The 22275-nt window shown below is 43.3% G+C and overlaps 1 protein-coding gene across 1 annotated transcript; it reads right to left on the reverse strand.

Annotated features, from left to right (window-relative positions):
* Positions 1–47: 47 nt before the first annotated feature.
* c1ql4a (complement component 1, q subcomponent-like 4) lies at positions 48–17031 on the reverse strand. Its single transcript, XM_034295863.1, has 2 exons — positions 16251–17031; positions 48–3876 (listed from the first exon to the last, which is right to left on the reverse strand). Exons 1-2 carry the CDS (start codon positions 16800–16802, stop codon positions 3697–3699), a joined length of 732 nt encoding a protein of 243 aa, XP_034151754.1. The 5' UTR covers positions 16803–17031; the 3' UTR covers positions 48–3696.
* Between the last annotated feature and the right edge of the window lie 5244 nt (positions 17032–22275).

The raw sequence follows: 22275 nt of genomic DNA on the forward strand, positions 1-22275 counted from the left end.
TGAACAAGATGAACTTGTAAAAAAAAAAAATACAATAAAAAGGGAACTTTTGCAAATGTTGCTTGAAAATTAAGATCTCATTAACTGCTTTTTTTAAAAATTGCATTTCATTAATTCGACACAGGATGGCAGTGCTGTGTCTATTGAGCCCTAAAGACAACTCATATTCAACACATCCAAGTAACTGGTGCTGTATGTTTAGTGAAGAATAAGCAGTAACCACAATTAAACCATTTTAACAGTCTGCTTTTTATTTAATAGTTTTAGATTATGACTTCACTCCAGGCAAAGGCATGCTGTAAATAACGAGATTTGTTTTCAACAATTTTTTTTCTATTGTCACAGTTTTGTTGTGACCGATAACGGAATTTTTAAATCATCTTTGCATTGAGATTCTACATTCAGTGTGACCCAGTATGCTGGATTAGAAAATTAAACTACGACAGTGTATGACCGTGTTCTGAATTAGAACTTGGATTGTTTGATAAGGTTCTAGAAGAACACTCGGGCTATATTATGATTTTCAGTGTGCCGTTGAGACGGATTCCTAACCACACTAGAGCTACCTGACCTTTTCCTTATTCTCCTCAACCAGTCGCATCTATTTCCTCTCATCAGTTACTACCAGAGGGGGATGTGCGCGTGTGCGAGCGAGCGCGTTCGTGTGAGACATTTTTGGTTTTATAGCCAAGTGGTGAATAGGTTTTCCACTAATTACTGTGGGTGTGTTTGTGTTGGATGGAAGTGTATTGATTATTTTAATCCTGCTATTTGTGAGTGTGTGATCCTTGTGGCTTTGCATTCGACAGGGGAATCTCTAATGACCTCCTCGCAACCTGCCTCACGCCCTCTCCTCCGCCAATTAACTTTGCACTGGAATCTATCTGCCTCAACTGCTGGAGAGAGCCAGTGAGGGAGGGGGCTCTTTCCCCCTCCTTTCCCTCTTGCTCCAACACATACACAGAGCACCCTCACACGAACAGATTTATCGAAAAACATCTGGAAAGCCACTAACTCTCCTGTAAACAAAGAACTCCCTCACCTGGTTTCTGATACAGGTACTATTTTGGAACAAATCGAACTGCCTTTTGATAAGTAAATGATATCTCCCTCTGGATGGCTAAATATTTATAGGAGATGGAAAAGACTAGATTCAACATACACAACATTTTCACATGTAAGGTTGGTGCTAAGTATCTGTGAGAAATGGTGATAGGACATCCCAGAGATTGATGTGTCATTGTCCACAATTGCTATATTGCAGTGACTATTGATCCCTTAGCTGGAGAATGGAAGATCGATCATTGAAGCCAGTCAGGATGTTTGTCATTTTAAAGCTAAATTGAGGATCTCGATTAAATTGCTGCATTAACACTATTTACAGTGTGCAAAATTATGGTGTGAGGTAAATTCTCCATGCATATAATTCATGAACATTTAACTTCTAATTGCCCTTCATTATGAGGCTTAGTATTGATTTAAAGTGACTGTTTCATGGGGTTGACTATTGATAGAAAACCAGTTCAATAAACGCCATATAATGGTGTACATTTCAACCCTGACCAATCTTGCTATTGACATTCACTTGTTATTCCAACCGAAATAAAGATCACACTTTATCCCTTCCAATATAATTAACTGGCATGCTGTTTTTAATTAACCATTCACTTTCGACATAGACCTACCATCTAGCGACAAATCAACACTGGGGGTACACTTTGGACATACAGTCAAGTGCATAAAACTATAATCCTGTTTGTACATGTACATTAAGGGGATGTTTGGGGGCTTAAGTGTATGATTCATGACATGAATCAATGTATTTAAGTTCCTTATAAAAGAATGTTCTACACTACGCCAATTGGAAGTCCATTAACGGTTGCTCTGAGTTACGGTTACATCAGCGCTGATTGGGTTCAAGCCCTCATCCTAGGAAGCTCCGCACTCTTAGGTCTAGGTTGAGTCCTAAGCAGCATCCTACTGTCTTTGGCCCCCATAGTACACTACATAGGAAATAGTGTGCCAGATAGCTGGGAAGACTAAACCTGAAATGGCCTGTCACCCCCATCGTAAGATCAGTTGCATTGCACAAGTAGGGTCCTTACATTAACAACGTGTGCTATATATACTTATTCAGGTTAAACGGTATAAGATGCATTAGGATTCAGTCATTGAGCCAAGGGACGTCACCTGAATGATGTAGTAATGGTGACAACACTGTTGTAACGGGTATTTTAATCAACGGCATCGCTGTATCTTGTAGGTAGCATATTGTCATGTGGTGTACGGTTCTACACGGTACGGTTCTACATAAGACAGTCGACCTCAGCTCCCGGAGCAAACGCCTTGAGACCACAGGTGTCAGACTGATGCCACTGAGGGCCTAGCGTGTGCTGGTTTTAGTTTTTTCCCTCTCGACCAGTGCTTAATGAAGATCAACCCCGATGAAAGGAGATCCTGACTAATTAGTGACCTAATTAATCAGGTGACAGTGACCACCTGCAGATGGGTGTTACTCAGTGGAACGGGTTTGACACCTGTGCGCTTAGACTCCAGGTCAGCAGGCTGACACCACACTCATTCACACTGCAGATTTAATATGTAGTTCAAGCTGTTGAATGGGTGTGAGCGATGGTCATGGTTGTACAGTTCAATTCACAATGCAAGACAACATGGGATTCTTCAATGGTACCGAAGTGCAACTGCGGGCAAATTCTGCATACTGTCTGTTTCTCATATCCTCACACACACTCTTAAAAGGTGACACAGACGAGGGGTTGGGAAACAATTGATTCAAAGTTCACTACACACACTTCCATACTGCACCTTGAACCCGCAGTTTTTTTTTTTTCATTTTGAAGTGGGGGGGGGCTTTTATGTAGAAAACATCTGGGGGATCATTTTGGGACAAATACAGTTGTTTGTGGACTGACCGGGGTTAGAAAATAATGAAGTTCAACAGCTAAGAGATGTGAGTTGGCTCCTGTTGCTAATGATTTGGCTTTATCTGCTTGGTTCAACCCAATCATTTATTTCACACATTTACAACCTCTGGTCCCTCTCTTAATGGGTAGGACCAATGGTCTTGATTTAGCTGTAAGTAAACTCAGTAAAAGTAAACATGATCTATGGAATACAGTATGCTATATATTGTCATGCAACCCTTTATAATACCTACAACATTCACGTTCAAATGTTCGTGTTTCCACACAAGCGGGGGAGAAGTTGACACTCAGTCAAAACTCCCATGAAACACTTCAAAAACCACACTATCAGTCGATCCACAACCTGACCTCAGTTTCCTGTTGTGTGTGTGTGTGTGTGTGAGAGAGTCAGTCAGTGAAACTGAGAAAAAGTGAGAATGAGCATCAGTAGGGTGTGTGCGTGTGCGTGCGTGTGCGCGCATCTGACTGCTGCTTTGCATTCAGCTCCTCCAGTCAGCCCCCAGCGGTGATGTCTAGAAGGGATGGCCGCCAGTGGCAAATTGATGTCGAAAGTGGATTTGATTTGCGTTTAAGGTTAAACCCTAATGTTTTTTTCCCCTAATTGTACTGACCTGTTACGTTAATTCTTCAAACCTGCTGCTATGTTTTAAACTTCTAACGAGGGTCCATTCCGACATCCCAACTAGCCAAAACCGCCTACAGCCTGTCCTGCCAGTTCCAGAGACGGTCGTGGCGGTGGGGTTGGTCGGGGTCAGTCAGTGTAGATCAGGAACCCAGAGAAGGTGCTGTATTTGTTGGTGTTTCCTCCATGGACCTTCCCCCCGTCCAGCTGGACACACACCTCGTCCCCGACGTCCAGGTGCAGGATGACGCTGTTGGAAGCGTAGTCGTAGTTCTGGTCTGCATCCTGGGCTATGGCGCTGGCCCTCACCTGTCCACACACGCACAGAACAGACACGGTTAATACACTGCGACTCCCAACAGTCCGTGTCCTGCAGCAAACAATGGAAGGAAACAGCGCTCCGCTTCTCAACCACGCCACAGACACTTGTCGAGACAGACGCGGGGGTCAAGTCCCAGCACATCACCCCGTGGGGGGGTGAGCGTGTTCCTGGATGAAGGTGCCTCAGCGCGTCGCCCCTGGATGGAGAGCGTGTTGAGGCGTTAGTGTCTTTTCTCAAGGACCCGGCAGTAGGGGGGATGTTTTGATGGTGTGATCACAGTAGCCCGACAGTAGGCTTATCAACCATGCCTTCATCAACTACTCCCGAGTCAAACCTAACACCGATCTGCCTCGACTGGCTTTTTGCATTAAGTCCAAATACTTAGCCCCTGGGCTTATAGTTGTTTGTTTATTTATATTTCTTACATTATTTACATGGTGCTGCGGGTTTTCCAGTCCTTTTGCGATTGTATGCCTTTGGCTAGGTCATAATAAAAAATGTAAATTGATTTTCAACTGTCATAATTGGTTAAATAATGGTAATGTAAAAATAACTAGCGAACCTAATGTTGTGCGTTGGAAAAAAAAAACTTTAAAAACATCAAGGCTAGAGTTTTGCGATCAGCAAGTCTTTCTCCTCCTCTGCAGTGGTGTCTTAATTCATGCATGTGTCTACGTGTCCACACGAGTAAACCCAATTAAATGTGTTAACAAACAAGTAAAGATCCACTGCCTCCGGGTCGATACGCGCTGAGCTCCCAAACAGCATGAAAATGGGAATGTGTCTGAGGCACACGCCTGTCTGGACACAGCGGACCCGTCCTGGATGGAGCCCTATGCCCCTTCAAGTGAACCACTTTTGACCAGCGCCCAATGGGCCCTAGTATGAGTGGTTGACATATAAGCCTGAAAAAAAGTGTTTGTTTTGTTAACTTTCAATATTATGCATGAAAATGTTTCAGTTGTGTTGTACAGACTCTTAGATTTCCAAAAATATAAATGGTCTTTAAGATTCTGTATCGGAATCTGAATCTATTCATCAATTTGTTGTATTAGTGCCTAAAATTGTTATATGGAAGTGACATGAAATTTATTGTATATAAAATTAAAATGGGGTATACTTTTCTTAAGAAACTCACTTTGTCATAATTCTTTATCATTACTGTCTTGAGATACAATATTTCCTTGTGAAGATTCATTACATTATGTATTATTTTCCCTAATCATCATGCAAAATCATCTGTTCTCAATCTTTCAATATATTTAAGATTAATTCCGACAAATCCTGTTATAAATCTAACAAAATGCTTGTGTCTCTGGCAGATACTATTTTACTTGTGTTCCATTGCGATTTTTATGATTCATCACACCTTTTTTTTCCAAAATTATATAGTGCTTCACCATAGGATGAACCACACGGTGCTACAATTTGTCAATGAAAAAACTTGTGTTATATGCATTTAACATTCAAACAAAAACTGTTTAAGAACAATCACACAAAGGTATGAAACATTATGCCATATCATATCCATTTCTGGGACAAAATCTTTTTGATCAGAACCGACTCAGAATATCATGCCCGGTCTTTGAAAATATCAGACTCACAAACAGACATCTGTGTTATTCTGTGCTCTTCTGAGAGTTGCATTTATTTACCTTAGTTTTATTCAAGTTTAAACTTTGTGATACATGCTTGGGACAGACACACCATACGAGCCTTTTTATGTTGAACAGTTTTGAAAACGTAAGTGATGTTTTGCATGAATGTTCAGTGTGTTCACATAAAGCTGCATGTTCTGAACAATATAAAAAAAACTTTTTGATAAATTGTCACATCAACCGCCCATATTCATCATCGGCCAATCAGCCTGACCTAAGAGCCCTGTGTACAGCTACAGCGGCTCTGTGGTGGTCGATGACGGACAGTTTGGGTGTGTTCTTGATAGAGGAAGAGGTTTAAGGTTTAGATTCGAATCCATCTGTTTGTCCAGTGTAGCTCGTAGGAGGCATGGTTGAACAAATTTGATTGGACAGCCTGTCTTTGACTTACAGTCATCTGGGATTTTCTTCATTTGTACAGTGGTATGATTGACCTCAAACAGCTTGGAAATGGTTCTATAAAACCCTCCCAAAGATATGGACATCAGCATTCTTTCTTCTGAGGGCCTCAGTGAGACATTTAGATTTTGGAATGACATTTTACCAAGAGCCTGTGTGGGTAAGACAAAACACATTTTTAAGTTACCTTTATCTGTTGAAGATCAAAGGTCAAATATATCCATGTAGAAAAGTTCAAATATGCTTTCAGGGGGTGTAGCACTTCCTTATAGCACTGTACATGACAAATGTATTTATGTATTATTTACATCTCAACTCCACACACATGCTGTATGTCCATCAGAGGCCTAACTTGTCGTGTGTCCTCGTTCAGGTAGCCTCGGTGTGAGCACTGAGCGTAGACCACTCAATCACTGTCAGCCGCCCAGACAATGGACACCCGTTTCTAAGAAACAGTACACGACAGTCTCAGAATAATATTAGCAGCTCAGCTAATGCCGTTTCACTCAAACCCGCCACTTAACTCTGTCATCAGTAACAGCTACAGCATTATTTGTTTCATTCTCCCTAACAAAGTCCATATAGATATCTGATTCATAGGCTAAAGACGTACATACAAAACTGATAGTCAGCAGCCCTTGTTTAAGCCAGACTGGCCCACAGAGCCTTAACCCCATTACTACTGATTACCCTTTTAATTAGTGATGATCAGTGAGGCCACTGGATACATGTTTCGAGTTTTTGGTATGACTCAACCAGGGTTTGAACCACCAACCTTCCGATCCCCGGTCAGGTACCTAAAAGTGGAATTGGCTGAATGACTTGGTCAAAAGAAGAAGCAAGATGCGAGATTTCCTTCCATCACTGTGACACACAGTCTTGGCATGGGTTTAACATGCCACGCTAGGTGCACGGCACTGCGACTCACCGTTCAACGCTTTTAGATTTGGCGGTTAAGTTTACTCACTATTGTATCGATGTCACCTTTAAACAGCACACTTATTCCATGGCACAGTATTTTCAAAGTTACCAACAGGTGAATAGTCATGTATTGCAAGGGCTTTTTTCCCATTGATCGCTAACATTACTAACCTGTTCTCTCCATTGATTATAGTCACGGAATTTGAATAGATAGATAAAATGAGATGAATAAAGACCGACTTACCTGTGGTGATTGAGCAGAATGGAGGACACAACAAAACTATCATGACCATGGCGCACCACTTAAAACAGAGGTGTCACATTAATCTCGCCTCAGGGGACCACATTCTGTCTTCAGTGAGGTCCGGAGGGCCACACAGGAAAGAGGTTATATTTCTTTGCAGTCAAAACATGCACAACATGGACCTCAAATGTGTGTATAGAGAGAGAAGGGGAGGAAAAATGAGGGATCCAGGGATGAGAGGAAAGGAAGACGGATGTGTAATGGACGCTGGTTGACAGTTTGAGGGACGATTGTTCTGACAGCCAGACTGAGACAGATGTGTGGACACCCACACACTGAACAACATGTCGCCACGGCCAGACGACCGAATAAGAGGACAGACCAAGACGTTGCATTTAAATGCTAATTAAGGACGTCTGTTTGAATTAGGTCAAATCAGTACATGCCAAAAACTGTCACGTCACGCGATTCCTCCAAGGGAAATGTCTTATGTTACCTTGCTGAATGTGATACGGCTGGATCTCCGTTCGATAGTCCCTCTGGCAATGTAAACGTGTTTCCCAGACACGGATCAAGACAAATATTAAAAATAAATTCCCATGGCCATTTTTCATTGATCTTGATTTTTAGTCCTGGACTAGTCTTAGTCTGTGACTGGGGAATCTAGAGGGTAGCGTATTCAAGGTTTCAAAATGCTACCAAAGGTTGTAATTTCCGTTAAAATTACAAACTTGATTTCCCCAAATGAATATGCATCAACCCCTATGAAATCGGTCCATTCATTATCATCCTGATTACCATCTGGATAACATCAGATTTTCTGATTCTGCAGGACTATGTATTCAGTTGTAGCAATCTGGCTAAAATCTGGATACTGCTCCTGCAGTGGTAGTTTTCCTTTTTTCTGTTGGAGAATTATATCACATGATTATAATGGTGAAATAATGATAGCAGAATCCCCTGCTGTTGCCATTAAAATAAATAGAGGTTTGATATTTAACATTTACACCACATTTGCGATTTTCTTCATCTATGCTAATGGAGCTATGTTTAGCAATATATCATGGAGGGGTGATATTTCATCATGTACTTCTTAATCGCATTTCCCACATCCCTTCATTAATGGTTTTACTATTTATCTATCTAGCGATCCACTCTGGTCACATGATCGCCCCACTGAAATGGGCCTCGCTCCTAAAATCAAAACTGTCTGATTGCCTATCTCATCAGCGTCGATGAACTAAAATCTTTGTCTTTGACTTTTCAAATTGAACAATATTTCTGATGGATTATGTGATGGGATTAGACGTTCAATTTATTTGCCCTTGAAGAGAAGGTCTGGCTATTGGATGAAACACCATAAAGCAGGCATGGGAAACTGGTGGCCCGCGGGCCGCATGCGGTCTCCAGCCACTCTTTGTGCGGCCCTCAGATTAATTTAGAAACTAATAAAAGGATATATACACAAATAATAATTGGAATAAATATATATATACATGTATATCATGTTTGACCTGAAATGTGTTGTAAAGTTAGTATTGGAACCAAAATCTATGCTGGAAACACAGATTTTTATTTCAATAGACTTGAAATAATATTTTGCGTATTTACACATAAAACAGTAATTTCAGGGTCTCAGAAAGCTGTTAAGTGTAGCTGAGAGTGTGCTGATGTTTGAGCCATAAAACACTAGATGATACCTATTACAGAAGTCTCTGCACAAGTCAAAATATCTAAGTAGTGAAAACAGCCAAAGAACCTTTAAAGTTCAAAGGATTAATGCCTTTAATAACATGGCAGGGAACGTGCTGAATACCGGTAGAGATGAGCAGTGCGGGAAAACGGCACGTTGACCAATATTTTAAAATTGCCCAGAAAGACGCTAACTAGCATCAGACCTAGTGTACTTTCAATGCATTTGTTAATAATTGTATACAATACACAGACGTGTGTGTGTGTTCCAAGTTAATCTGCGCCCCCCTGATGACCATTAAATACATTTGGCAGCCCCCACCACCATCCAAGTTGCCATCCCTGCCTTAAAGGGATGTTTCAGTGTTTATCATGTTAGAGCCCATTTTTGCTGACTTTTAGTGTTGAAGCATCATCTAGTTGTTTTGGTCAAAGTCCCATCCTCAGAACTGGAACTTCGACCAAAACAACCGTCTAGATTATTATTCAGTGCTAGTGTGGAAAATTACATATAACATTAAAAAACGAAATATCCCTTCAATCCCAGCATTTACCCCTCTAAACTTGGGTACCATCACAGAAATATCTAATTTAGCCAATAACAGGGGCCTTGGAGCAACAGAACAGGGCAGTGTGCGAGCTGTGAGGATGAAAACTTTGTTTATGTCCGGGAGGATTTTCAGTCCTAGTCCATCTCACCGGTCCCTCAGGAACAGTCAACAAAGGACACCAATTATATCTCTGTTACATCATCATCATCCCTTGAGTGCTCAGTCAGGTTTGCGGCTGTGTATAGGTGTGTGCAGTCAATCAGAGATGGGCAGCAAACTGTTAATCGTTAATTAACTAAGTTAACATTTTCTCTAACGATTTAACGTTTAAGTTAACTGTGAAAATCATTATTGGACTAATTAAATTCTGTTAATGTCCGCTAACCCAAAAACTTCTTAAATATACTTTTAAAACCCTCTAGAGTCTAAGCCAATTTTTGCTTCAGTCCGGATCAAATCCAATGCTTGCTGTGATTAATATTTTGATGCTATTTTCAAAGTCAAAAATGTATATCTCTGAAGTAAGACTGCGCGCTATTTGGCAGAATGTGCAGATTGGATAAATAGAGCTTACATTTCCTTCACTCTGCTACATAATCTAGCTCTTGGTCTTTTTAAACTGTCACATATACTCTTTAAATAGATCACCTGGTGAAGGTCAAGTGTTTCCACCCGGTCGTGTTAAAAGGTCAGGCCCACTTTGTAATTACCAGAACCTGTATTAACTCCAGATAAAAGGGACACGGTTGCATCTCAAATAGCACGGCATGCCCTTCACAGTACACTACTTTTATATAGAGCCCTGTGGGCCCTGCTCAAAGGTAGTGCACTAAATTGGGGAATAGGGCACCATTTGGGTGTGACCTGGCTGTAGCAGAGCGTCTGAAATGTGGTCTAATTAGCCTTTGGGGTTCTGTGGGTGAGGATGTTCTTAATTACTATTCACTGTGATCCTCTCTGCACACTGGACCTGAATTAGTGAGTTGAAAACGAGGGAATTACTGTAGAATTTGAAGACACAGGGTAACGTGTATTTGAGAGTCAGAGGCAGCTATTTTCTGAGCAACTAATGGAAATCGCTCAAAGTGGGATTTCTTTTGATGTTTCCGGCCGCTGTCAATGCCTAAGCTGACCTTATAGGTCATGGCTCCAGAGCGTTAGCCTGTAAAACAAAGCCAACTATGAGCAGTCCAAATCCTTGCCACACGATATGATATAAAGTGGCATTATCAAGATGAATTAGCCCAAAGTAAAATAACTTGCAGATTTAAATGTTTTGAATGTGGCAATAATGAAATAGTAAACTGTATTTATAATTCAGGGAAATGCATTGTAGTGGGCCCCTCAGCTGTGAGTCTAGCGGATAGAGAACACCTTGGGGTAGAGAATACCTATTTAATAAATATTATATTTCCACTGCTTTTGGCTTCTCTCTCCCTCAACCCCGTCTCTCTCTCTCCACATCTCACTCCGCCTGTCTTTCTCTCTGTCCCCGCTCGCCTTGTCTTGCCATGTGCCGCAGAAGCAGAGTCCCCTAGGTAAGTTTAAGAGCTACTTTTGTATTGTCTTCACTCTAAGAGGCCAGTATATCACAGCCAATGAATCCTGTCAGTTTTATTACCACTGGACCACAGCAGCATGGATAGAAAACAAGAGTTCGTATCCCCTCACGACTCCCTGCAGGTTTCAGAGAATAGCTGTGCTTGATCAGTTTTTTTGCCCCCACCCCTGCCCCCTTCACCACCCTCGTCCTCTCAACCCTCTGGCCCTTCTTTAGTCCATTTCTCTTTTCGTCTACACTTGTCTGTCTCTTCAGACACACGTTCACACATCTCAGGTTGTATATAAAATGACAGCGCAGCTGCTGCCCCTCTCCCTCCCTCCCTCCCTCACTCCCTCCATCTCTCTCTCTCTCCCACCTCTGTCTCCTTCCCTCTCTCTCTCACTCTCCCCCTACCCCTTTTTCCATCCCCCCTCTCTCTCCCTCACTCCCCCCTTCTCCCTGCCTCCCTCCCTCATTCTCCCCCACTCTCTCTCCCCCCTCTTTCTTGCTTCCTCTCCCTCCCTCCATCCTCCCTCTCCCCCCCCCCTTTCTCTCCCTCTCTCCTCTGTCCCACTCTCCCTCTCTCCACCCCTCTCCCTTCCACTGTCCCCTCCTACTCCTTCCCTTCCAGGTCTGTTTACTAGAGGTCCTATTATAAAAGGACCAGGCCGAGCCAGAGAGACAGCCTCAGGCTCTAGTCTGGCCCCCAGGGGCCCCCTGGCTCCTCACAGCCCCAGATCAGCTCAGTGAGGTGGCCACACATAGAGCAGCTCTCTGCCACTTCCCTCTTCTTCATCCCCCTGTCCCCCTTCTTTCTTTCTCACTCAGTCTGTCCCCCTGGCTCTTTATCACTCTATGCACCTCACTATCTGTTCATTTCTCACCCCCCCTCTCTTTTTCACTCTCTCTCTCTCTCTCTCTGTCCCTATCTTTTTCTCTGTCCCTCTCTCTCCCCTCTCTTTTTGTCGCTCTCTCTTTCCTCTTTCTCTCTCTCTTATTCTGTCTCTATCTCTCTCTCTCTCTCTGTCCACCCTCTCTTTTTTCCCCATCTGTCTGTATGTGTCTCTCACTGTGTCTTGTTTCCTCTATCCCAGCCTTCACTATGATCTCCTTCATAATCCCACCAAACCTCCCTCATTTCCTCGCCGCTATTCCCCTATCTTCATCTCTTGTTTTGAAAACACCATAAATCATAGCAGACTTATATTAATAATCCTTCAACATATTGGAGGGATATTTCTACAATAATAGCCCCTGCACCAGAATCTTAATATAATAAATAATAGGTACATACACATATTTGTAAATGCATTTGTTAACATCTATCTAAATGATATAGCGGTTTTCAATGCAAATCTAAAGTGGTCCACACGACAGTGTTTCTAACGGGAGCCTCCCTCCAACTCTGCCTGAGGGGAAACGCACCCCTTCACAGTCTGACCAAAATAATGAGAAACGAGGCAGATGACATATGCTGTGTGTCAATGGGAAGTCGGAGCAACACAGCATCACTGACCAGCAACACCAGGTACTAATGTCACATCTTGTCGCTACAGACGTCTAGCAGAATGACAAGATAACCTTTACAGCTGTCAATCAATCATTGTCATTGTTTCATGTTTAGGTTGTTTGCTAGTATATTTGTTTTAAACAGTAAGCATATTTAACCTAGATTCATTTGTTAATTGCCAATACCTTGGGCAGACCCGTGGTGTTAGAATAACACAACATATTACCACAAACAGCGCGGGGGAGTGGATAAATGGATCGATTCATCTGACTGTTCTTTAAAACTGTTAACCACCACACATTTATGAATTGTGTCGGCAAGAGCTGTCCCTTTGACTTTTATCACCGTGCATAAACTGTAGCTGTACAGGTTACGGGCCACGGCTCAGGTAGCTCCATAGATACACGAACACACACGCACACCCACCCACACAGAGCCTTAATCAATCTGCTTTAGAGTGGACACTGGCCAGCCACACAGGGCTTAACTGATCCTCTGGCTGACTGACTGCCTGTAGGCATGCCTCATGTTCCGATGTGGACTCCGTGACCTGCATCTCATTGAGAAACAACTGCCAGTGCAGAGTCAATGGTGTAACGACTCCCTCCAAGCTGCCCCCCCCCCCCCTCCGAGCTGCCCCCCCCCCCACCCGTGTCGGGATAGTCTAGCGGTAATGGCTGAGGTAACTCATACCCACCCATGTATAACTTTAAAGTTCACACTGTACACAGTGAACCCTTCAGCTCTAACTGTTCCTGTCGTGGCTCCAACCTGTCAGTTCTAACTGTTCCTGTCACTGATCCAACGCTTCATTCAAACTCTTCCTCCCACAGCTCTAACCTGGTCACTACCTGGTAACTGTAAAAAAATAAATGCTCCCCAAATGAAAACAAATATATATATATATATATATATATACAGCCTTACGCATGCATTTAAAAAATACTACTATACTGAGTACCTGACTGGAGCATGGAAAATAACTGATGAAAATTATACACAAGCAAGAGTCTGGAAACAAAGTGAAACAATGTTAATGATGAGATTGGAGTCATCAATTCGAATGCAGCACCACAAACAAGAAAGGCACAGGGGGATCGTGGGTGTTCACCTGTCATTTTTAAGGATGACTAAGGAGAACACATTCTCACCAAGTTATTTAGCCAGCCCAACTCTGTAGCCTGGTGGTTATGGACTACGAACGTGAGGTACAGTACCGCGCGGGGTCTTTGTTGAAAGAATGGCCGGCCGGATTTGAACCCATGCTGCACCGGTGGCCATTGACCAACCCTGTCATTTATAGTAACGACCCCAACCGTTACAGGGAGGAGGGCGGATGAACGAGCCAACTGGAAGCTGGCCGGCGAGGAGCTGTCCGGGACGCTGTCAGGGCCGGACCGGTAACGTAGACAGGAAACCGGCTCTCCGTATCCCTTCTCCCACAACAGGCAACGTGGGATCCTCAGAGAGCAAACCGTTTCAGGACACCGATTCAACGTCCCATCTGGAAGGGGCCGACCGGGATCTAGCCGGCAATGGGACGCGGGGTGGCGTGTGTCCGGCGTGTGTCATACGGCAAATACGTCGTCAACCAATTGACTGAGAGCGGTGTAGCCAGGTGCAAAGTGAACCATCGCCTCGGGTGTTCAAAACACTTGATGCAAGACAAGACGCAAAGCTCCACAGGACGGGGTTTATTCGAGGGCCGGGGCCAACGGCATTTTCAGTCGGTTCACGTCAGGCGTACACATAAATGCACGCCAGGCATGACTACTCCATTTCTGACCCCTCAGAATAAGTCTGTGCAACAAGAGTGTGGACTTACTGACGCTCCTACCAGATCTACTAAAACGAATCTGCTGTGAACAGATGCACGTAACACAGATGCCGTTGCAGGTGTTAGCGTGTAGTTCTTGTATCTTTGATAATACCCCCTTGCCCTTTCCCCCAACCCCACCAGAATTTAATTGAGTATCTTACATCATACTTATACTCATTCTGTCCTGGGTTTCTGTAATTGACTAGGCTGAAGTTAAGGTAACTAGAAACATTTTCTCAGGTGATTGCATCAGAACCTGCAGTGCTTTCAACAAATTTCCAAGCGAACATAGACACCGATATGCTGGGAGAGATCTTGAGTAAGAGGGTCAAAAGTGGTAGACTGTCCCTACAAACCAATTTCTGATATCAGATCTCATCTTTATAGAGACTCTTAAAGGGAACCACCTGAGGGAGTGAGATGAACCAAGGTCACTGAGATGCTAAATAATTGAGTTGAGTGAAAACCCTAATTAATTGACAATCAATGGACAAGGAGGACAGGAGGTGGAGGTGGGTAGAGAGGTGGGGCAGGGGTGTTAAACGGGGTCGGGTGGTTGAGCAGGGGCGCGAGGTGGTAGGGAATGGGCAGGGGTGGGGTTTCAGCCAGGAATCTAATCTAGAGTAATGAATGATTTAACAGGGTAATAAGATGACTGGAATGACAATACAGATTGACACTAGGAAGAGGCAAGGTAGGTCCCCTAAATACAAAGATGGGTCTACAGCACTGAACAATCCGGAGCTTCCTGAAGCTTCTGTACATGCTTATTGTCTACGCATGCTCTAGTGAATCACATTGGCTGATGATCACATCACTCTACCTCACAGAAATGTGTATAATAGAATGGTATTTAATTTGTGTAAGACAAAACACCACAGCATTTTTAAATAGCAGGTAGGCTATGCCCCAATTAGGTGTACAATTAATTAGACTAAATTTGTTGGAGAGATTCATTCGGTTTTGATAAAAATGTATTAAAAAAGCACCACTGGCTAACTATGAAAAACACTCTCAACCACGCTTAGTTTGATCACTTTTAAAGGACTGAATCGTACATGAGTGCAATAATGTTAAAAAAGAAAGACTATGGTGACTGTGATTTATCCCACACGTTCCTCTCCTCTCCACCTCTTCCTGTCTCTTCCCCCATCAGCCCCCCTGTCTTTAATTAGCACCAGGGGAACGCGGGAATGAGGAATGAGTGGCCTATCTGTCAGTTACATTTTAAATATTTATTTTTCTGAAATGTAAACTGACTGGTTCGCTCAGTGACAGTTTGTGTCCAGAATGGCGCCCTATTCTCTGTATAGGTACACTATTCCTGACCAAGGCTAGAGCTGCCTGTAGAGATCTGGTCAAATGCTGTGCACTATTTAGGGAATAGGGGTCCATTTGGTCACACCCGTGATGGAGGCATTTCTCCTGCGCTCCTTAGTGATTTCATGTGTGTTATAATGAAGTCCTGGAGTAAAATACCAAATGCCATCCTATTTCCTGCGTAATGCACTAGTTTTGACCAACACACTACACTAGGAACAGGGTGCCTGTTGGGACAGATCTGGTGCGTGATATCCACTAATTGGCGACGGCTGACACTGTCAAACTGCCACTTGTCATTTGCTATGCAAATAGTAGCTGTGATTTTAAAGTGTAAAGACTTACTTGTCTTTAATGAGGGATAATATTTCCATTGTATGTTATGAGGCAGTGGTGCCGCCACGGCACACAGATGTACAGAAATGTGTTGTGATGGAAAGTGCCAACTGCGTTGTGAAGAGTGAAAGGAAAACTCTGAGGTTATGGTCAATGGAGTGGTGCTGCTTGCGTGCGCACGCATGCACGCATGCACAAAGACAACCGCACACACACACTCTTAGACACACACCTAGGGCAAACACACACACAACCACAACCACACACACACACACATACACATAAACACATAGCCAAACATATACAGAGACCGCCAACAAACACACACACACACACACACACACACACACACGCTCCATCCAACCTACCTGTCCATTTTTCTTCAGGTCAGCCCACATGCTGGTACCGTCCCCGCCCCTCATCAAGACGTGGTAGGTGAAGAAGTAGATCCCAGGCAGGGGACAGGTGAACTTGCCCGTACTGGGCTCGTAGTAGTTCCCCACATTGGTGACCACATCGTCAAACCTCAACACCTCGCTCCCCTCGTGCTGCTTCCTCAGCCCGGCATAGAAGGCGATCTTGGGGCTGTAGAAGGAAGGGACGTAGCCGTTGGGTCCAGGGCCTGGGGGGCCCTGTGGACCTGGTTTGCCGGGCTCCCCGGGGGGTCCCCGGGGGCCTGGAGGACCAGAGATCCCGGGTGGGCCGCGGTACCCCGTTTTCTTCCGTCCAGGGTAGTCTGGCTGGGGGGACGCGGCGGTCGGCTCCTGGCCCGGTTGTGCGGTACTGTACGGGTCACAGACCATTCTGCAGCTCCCCAGCATCTCATAATGGGTCTCGCTGCTGCCAATCCCAGGGTTAGCCCCTCCCCCTTTGGTGGTGTGGACCAATAGGGGGATGGCGATCAGTAGGAGTAGGACCATGACCACGCCCACGCCGGCTCCGATGACACGCTTCCTGTGGCTGAGTCGAGAGGCGGCCAGGGTCAGAAAGTCTTCCTCCCCTTTCGACGGAATAGTTCCGGGTGCCAGGGTTGGACTGTGGATGGACAGAATGTGAAAGGGGGGAGGAAGGACGAGCCAATGAAAAACTGGACGGTCTGGAGAGATTTGGCTGCCGTATGGATGTGTTGGGTCTCGGACTAGGCAAACAGGTGACAGTCAGCAGGCAGAGGAGTTGTTCCGTTGAGAGACCATGGGAAGAATGTAGGTGTGAAAAGGAAGATGGCGGACAGAGAGAGAGATCAATAAGGAAGGTAACAGAGGAACAACAGTGGAGATGCGAGGTGACAGAGGGAAAGAGATTTAAAACTGGCAGTCAGTATTTAGAAACATGAATATTGGTAGTTGATCTGATTGAGGGTACAATGGATTATGACATCAAATCGTATTCAGAGGTTACCATTCAGAAGTCAGCTGCCAAATTCAGCTAACTATTCACTACAGCAGGCAAATCGTGTTTTGTTTAATAGGCTAATTCCCATGACTCTTCAAGAAAATGCTTCTGGGTCATCCCAGGTCAAAATCTCCCCTCACGGAGGGATCTCTCCTCCGAATGTTCCAAGGCTGAGAGGCAAAAGATGAAAAGAAGAGGTAGAAGACAATCGATGGATTCAGAGTTCACTTCCTGTCAGAATCATTTTAGTCCTCTGTGTTTATCGGGTGGTGGTATTATAGGGTGTCCAGGTCTAAATGGGGTGTGTCGAGGCAAGAAACCAATAACATCTTTATTTTGTGATCCAAGGTCTCTCTCTCCCCCTTCTCTTCTATGGCTCACAAAGTCTGTGATAAAATGAAGAAGAATAAAAAATTAATATACTGTAGGTTATTTATTGTTTGAGATTTTTTTTCTTACCATTATCTAACCATTAACATAAATAGGCTATCTAAGCAAAACATGTCATGCTTATTGAGGCTTGGGACCAGTCCCATTTTAAACAACTGTTAATTCTAGATAAAATATTAGGTTGCATTTTATTAATAGATGTACAAAAGAAACATCTTTTACATTTGTTAGAGGTCCTCCTGGGTCAATATCCAGCAAAACAGACAACAGCATTTAGATTAATCTGAAGCAATCTCTAAATATTTTATTAACTGCATTTTATTGATTTACAATTATTAATAAAGGTTATTTGTTATGTACTTCTCTAATTCTTATTATCGTATAGGTACCCGGCATTTCTATTCGTTATTCTCATCACTGTTAAAACATGTCTCTCCAAAATAAATGAGAGAAATCTACACACACAAACGAGAAGGACGCATGCACAGTCATTTTACTCACTCTGTTCGTCCTAAAACAGTGTAACTGAAGTCAGGAGGATTTCTTCATAAGCATCTCGGACTCGAGTCTATCCAGGTATCATCCTACAACCGCACGAGGAACTTCGCGTGCCAAATGAATAGCCGAGAGGCGCGCGCACTTTTTAAGCAGTAGGTGCCAGGGAAGTGAGGAAAGGAAAGGAGACGTATCAGAAATCATGTCTCACCACCACCGGCTGATGGATAGCGTGCGGGAAATTCCCTTCTCGGCTGAGTTTAGTTGCTAGACCATAATAAAGTTTCAAATAAATAAGCTAATGTTAAGCGTCATCGGTTGAGTGGAACCCTTATTAGCCCAACAGATTTGTCTCCTCTTCCCACAAACCGTTTGAAAAATAACCCACACCCACATGTACAACACCTGTAGGATTACCCCACCGTCATTTTGTTATAAAAGCGGTCTGACTCTAACTCGACAATAAATGGTTGAAATGATATACATTTAAAATGCTCATAATTTATATAATGCTAATAATGGTTAAATCGCCTGGCACGCTCCAACGAGAGACAAACAACAAGCTTGGATGCATCAACCACCTCACTTTGTTCCACATATACCGAGATTTCTGAGTCAAAATCCTTAGATGTTAGACACATACCTGCAGGAAAGGAGGGTGGAGGAATTGAGAAGCTAGGCGAGGATGACTTGTCACAATTCTTGCAGTGCTGATGGGAGAGTTATGGAGAGCACATTCATACTATACACACAAACGCTTTGACTACCGGCTGTCTGTGAGTCACTTTCCCTCTCTATCAGGCCTCATTTGGAAGATACGCTGAACCATCAAGAGAGCTGTTTTTTTCCCCCTCTTATACACAAAGAATTTTGTTTTGTTTAAACTTGCTCTGCTAACAGGTATTATTAAAGCTATACAAATAGGTTGCATGTTACTTAAAATAATTGAAATGATAGTAATTTAAAGTTTAAGTCTAATTAATTTACTCACCAGTTGTGGTTAAAACAGTAAGGAAGCATTGCTGTAAAATACATGTATGCACAATCATTGAGGTGTTAAAATGTAATAGCCCTCAATTATTCTAATAAGGTGTTTTAAATGCTGGTTTATCGCTGTCTCCTCTGAGAGTTGTCTCATCTCTCTCAATGACAGGCTATTCACACATCTGCGTGTTGAAAGTTTAATGGCTGAAGAGGGAACTGGGGGACACTCTTAGGGAATACATATTGATGATGACGCTTTGTCATCAATTGCCCCTCGTTTCTCCCTCTCTCCTCTCTCTCGCTCTCGCTCTCTCTCTCTCTCTCTCTCTCTCTAGATTGTGGGTGAACGTGAGGAGAAGTTAAAGAGTGGGTGTGGGGCCGAGCTAGATTAGGAAACTCAAGCTGCATTGGGTTATGTTTGATGACTTAAATGGGCAATCATCTGTTGTAGAATATGTATTTATATTTTTCTGTTGGTGCTGGGGAAGCTTAGAAGTGAGTATGCCCTGTTATCACAAATAGTTACTCATCTCATCCATAGCTTCCTCAATTCATGTGAAATTGGTACAATTTCCAATTTCATAATAAAAACAGTGAGTATGCTTTAGTATTGTTTCAACTGCTGATTGACACTTTAACTAGTACATGTCTGTCCTATACAACCCAAGGGTGTGCCCAAGAACCATTCCTGGTTGAGCTCTGTTCTCTGAAGTAGCTTGTCCCGATTTTCAACACCCTCAAGCCTTTTAGGAGTCGCTGCGATGAGACAAGGTCTTAAGTACAATATAATGTCATGAAATTGGGGTAAAATTGGTCAGTCTGGAACTATTATAACCATTACAACGCTACAACATCAGAACATAAAAGAACACTGCTTTGAGCTCTAAAAGCACCCTCACCAACAGGATGTCAGAGAACCAGTCTGAAACAATATATTCAGAATTAGATTTTTAGTGGCTGTTAAAATATTACTGAGCTGATTAATATTAAAATATGCGCATGTCTTGGAGCTGTCTCTCTCTCTGTCTCTCTCTTCCTCTCTTGCTCTACCCTTACCTGTCCCTGTTAGCAGATATTTCATTGTTTGTATTTGGGAACCAGGTTTCGTCTTATTTCCGTTACTGAGCAGTTTGTTTCCATGCTCCCATTAGCTTCTCAGGAAGCAGAGGTGTGAGCAGGATCTGTAAAATTTACTGCATCTAGGGGCAGGAGACTGGTTTTGAATTGTTTGTTTATTGTGTCTCATATATCGTGATGCAATACAGATAAATCTCTCTCTTTCTTTTTTTACCAGGATTTAGGCAAAGTCGTTTGTCTCCTCTTTGATTAAAGCAAATGAGAAGTTATGGACATGAACCACAGTTTCTCATGGAAATGTACCTCAATGTCCCAGTGTGTGTGTGTGTTTTGTAGTGCGCAAGAAGTAATGCTGCGCTTTGCATTCAGTTATAGTCAGAACTCAAGGCTCATTTAAAGGGTCAATCCACAATTGAAACAACAACAAAGCATCCTGCACTGATTCACCAAAAAGCTGGGGAAGGAGGCTAGAGGGGGGGGAAAACAAACCTTTTCAGGATTTTCTGTATTGGTTGAAATAGGACAGTGACAAGGTGACAGGAGAGATGGTGAGGTAGATTCAAAGCCATGCCTATTACCCTGGTGTCCAGATGGTGAGGCAGATCCAATCCCATGCCTACTACCCTGGTGTCCAGATGATGAGGCAGATCCAATCCCATGCCTACTACCCTGGTGTCCAGATGGTGAGGCAGATCCAATCCCATGCCTACTACCCTGGTGTCCAGATGATGAGGCAGATCCAATCCCATGCCTACTACCCTGGTGTCCAGATGATGAGGCAGATCCAATCCCATGCCTACTACCCTGGTGTCCAGATGGTGAGGCAGATCCAATCCCATGCCTACTACCCTGGTGTCCAGATGATGAGGCAGATCCAATCCCATGCCTACTACGCTGGTGTCCAGATGGTGAGGCAGATCCAATCCCGTGCCTACTACGCTGGTGTCCAGATGATGAGGCAGATCCAATCCCATGCCTACTACGCTGGTGTCCAGATGGTGAGGCAGATCCAATCCCGTGCCTACTACCCTGGTGTCCAGATGGTGAGGCAGATCCAATCCCGTGCCTACTACCCTGGTGTCCAGATGGTGAGGCAGATCCAATCCCGTGCCTACTACCCTGGTGTCCAGATGGTGAGGCAGATCCAATCCCGTGCCTACTACCCTGGTGTCCAACTGCGCTAGTGGTGGTGATACTAACCACTGGACCACACGGACCACAGGGATGGAGAGGCCCATAGACACCGACTGACCGTCCATTACATCAACATTGAAGTTGAAACAATGTTTCCAGAAAACACTGTGCAGTATATTACCAGACTAGCATTTTCATTTGCAACCGGATATTAACGAATATTTTGTGTATCCGTTTTCTTTTATGCATAATGATTAATTCAGTAATTTTATTAGGTTGTATGTTTAGGCTGCTGTCCCTTACATATGTGATTAGGCTACTAGCACAGAGACATTAGTCTCTATGTTTTTTGTTAATGAAGAAACACCTGCACCGAACAGTGCATTCTTTTATGTTATTTTATCAGGTAAGTAGGCCCAGAACACATCGTTATTTACAACAACTACCTTGGGTTGACTTAACTACTATAGTCTCACTAATAAATAGTGAAGAAAATTGTTGAGTCTTTCACTGAAATTATTCAATTAATTTGAGTCAGTAACACCCAGACCACCAAATGACCCACTGATGGCAAAAACAATTAACGGAATACTCATTTCATGATTTTTCGTACGACCTCTTGTTCAGAGTCAGGGGGTGTTGCTGATATGTTTAAGACTGGTAAAGTGTGGTTTGGATGAAGTACATTTATAACTACTAGGCATACAAAAACAGTATTTCTTACTGCATATGAAACTGCTCTAGGTCTAGTTGCATTTTCAGCAAGATTAGAGGCTGTGAAGGTGTTCAAACTTCAGAGCATTTCTAAAAATAAACAAATTGTTCACTATCCACACATCACTAATATGGCAATTGAGACCAAATCATGAAATTTTGAATAAATAAAAAATTGTTTGTTTTCGAAGGTCACGCAAGTGCAAC

This window comes from Esox lucius, chromosome 12 (genome assembly GCF_011004845.1).
Source record: "Esox lucius isolate fEsoLuc1 chromosome 12, fEsoLuc1.pri, whole genome shotgun sequence".
In the NCBI taxonomy this organism is placed as follows: domain Eukaryota; kingdom Metazoa; phylum Chordata; class Actinopteri; order Esociformes; family Esocidae; genus Esox; species Esox lucius.

Bases quoted from the DNA above. Each gene is read 5' to 3' on its own strand.
- c1ql4a (XM_034295863.1), bottom strand. From the start codon at position 16,802: ATGGTCCTACTCCTACTGATCGCCATCCCCCTATTGGTCCACACCACC. The intron at 3,877-16,250 runs GTAGGTTGGATG...GTGTGTGGACAG, and splicing joins ACCTGAAGAAAAATGGACAG to GTGAGGGCCAGCGCCATAGC.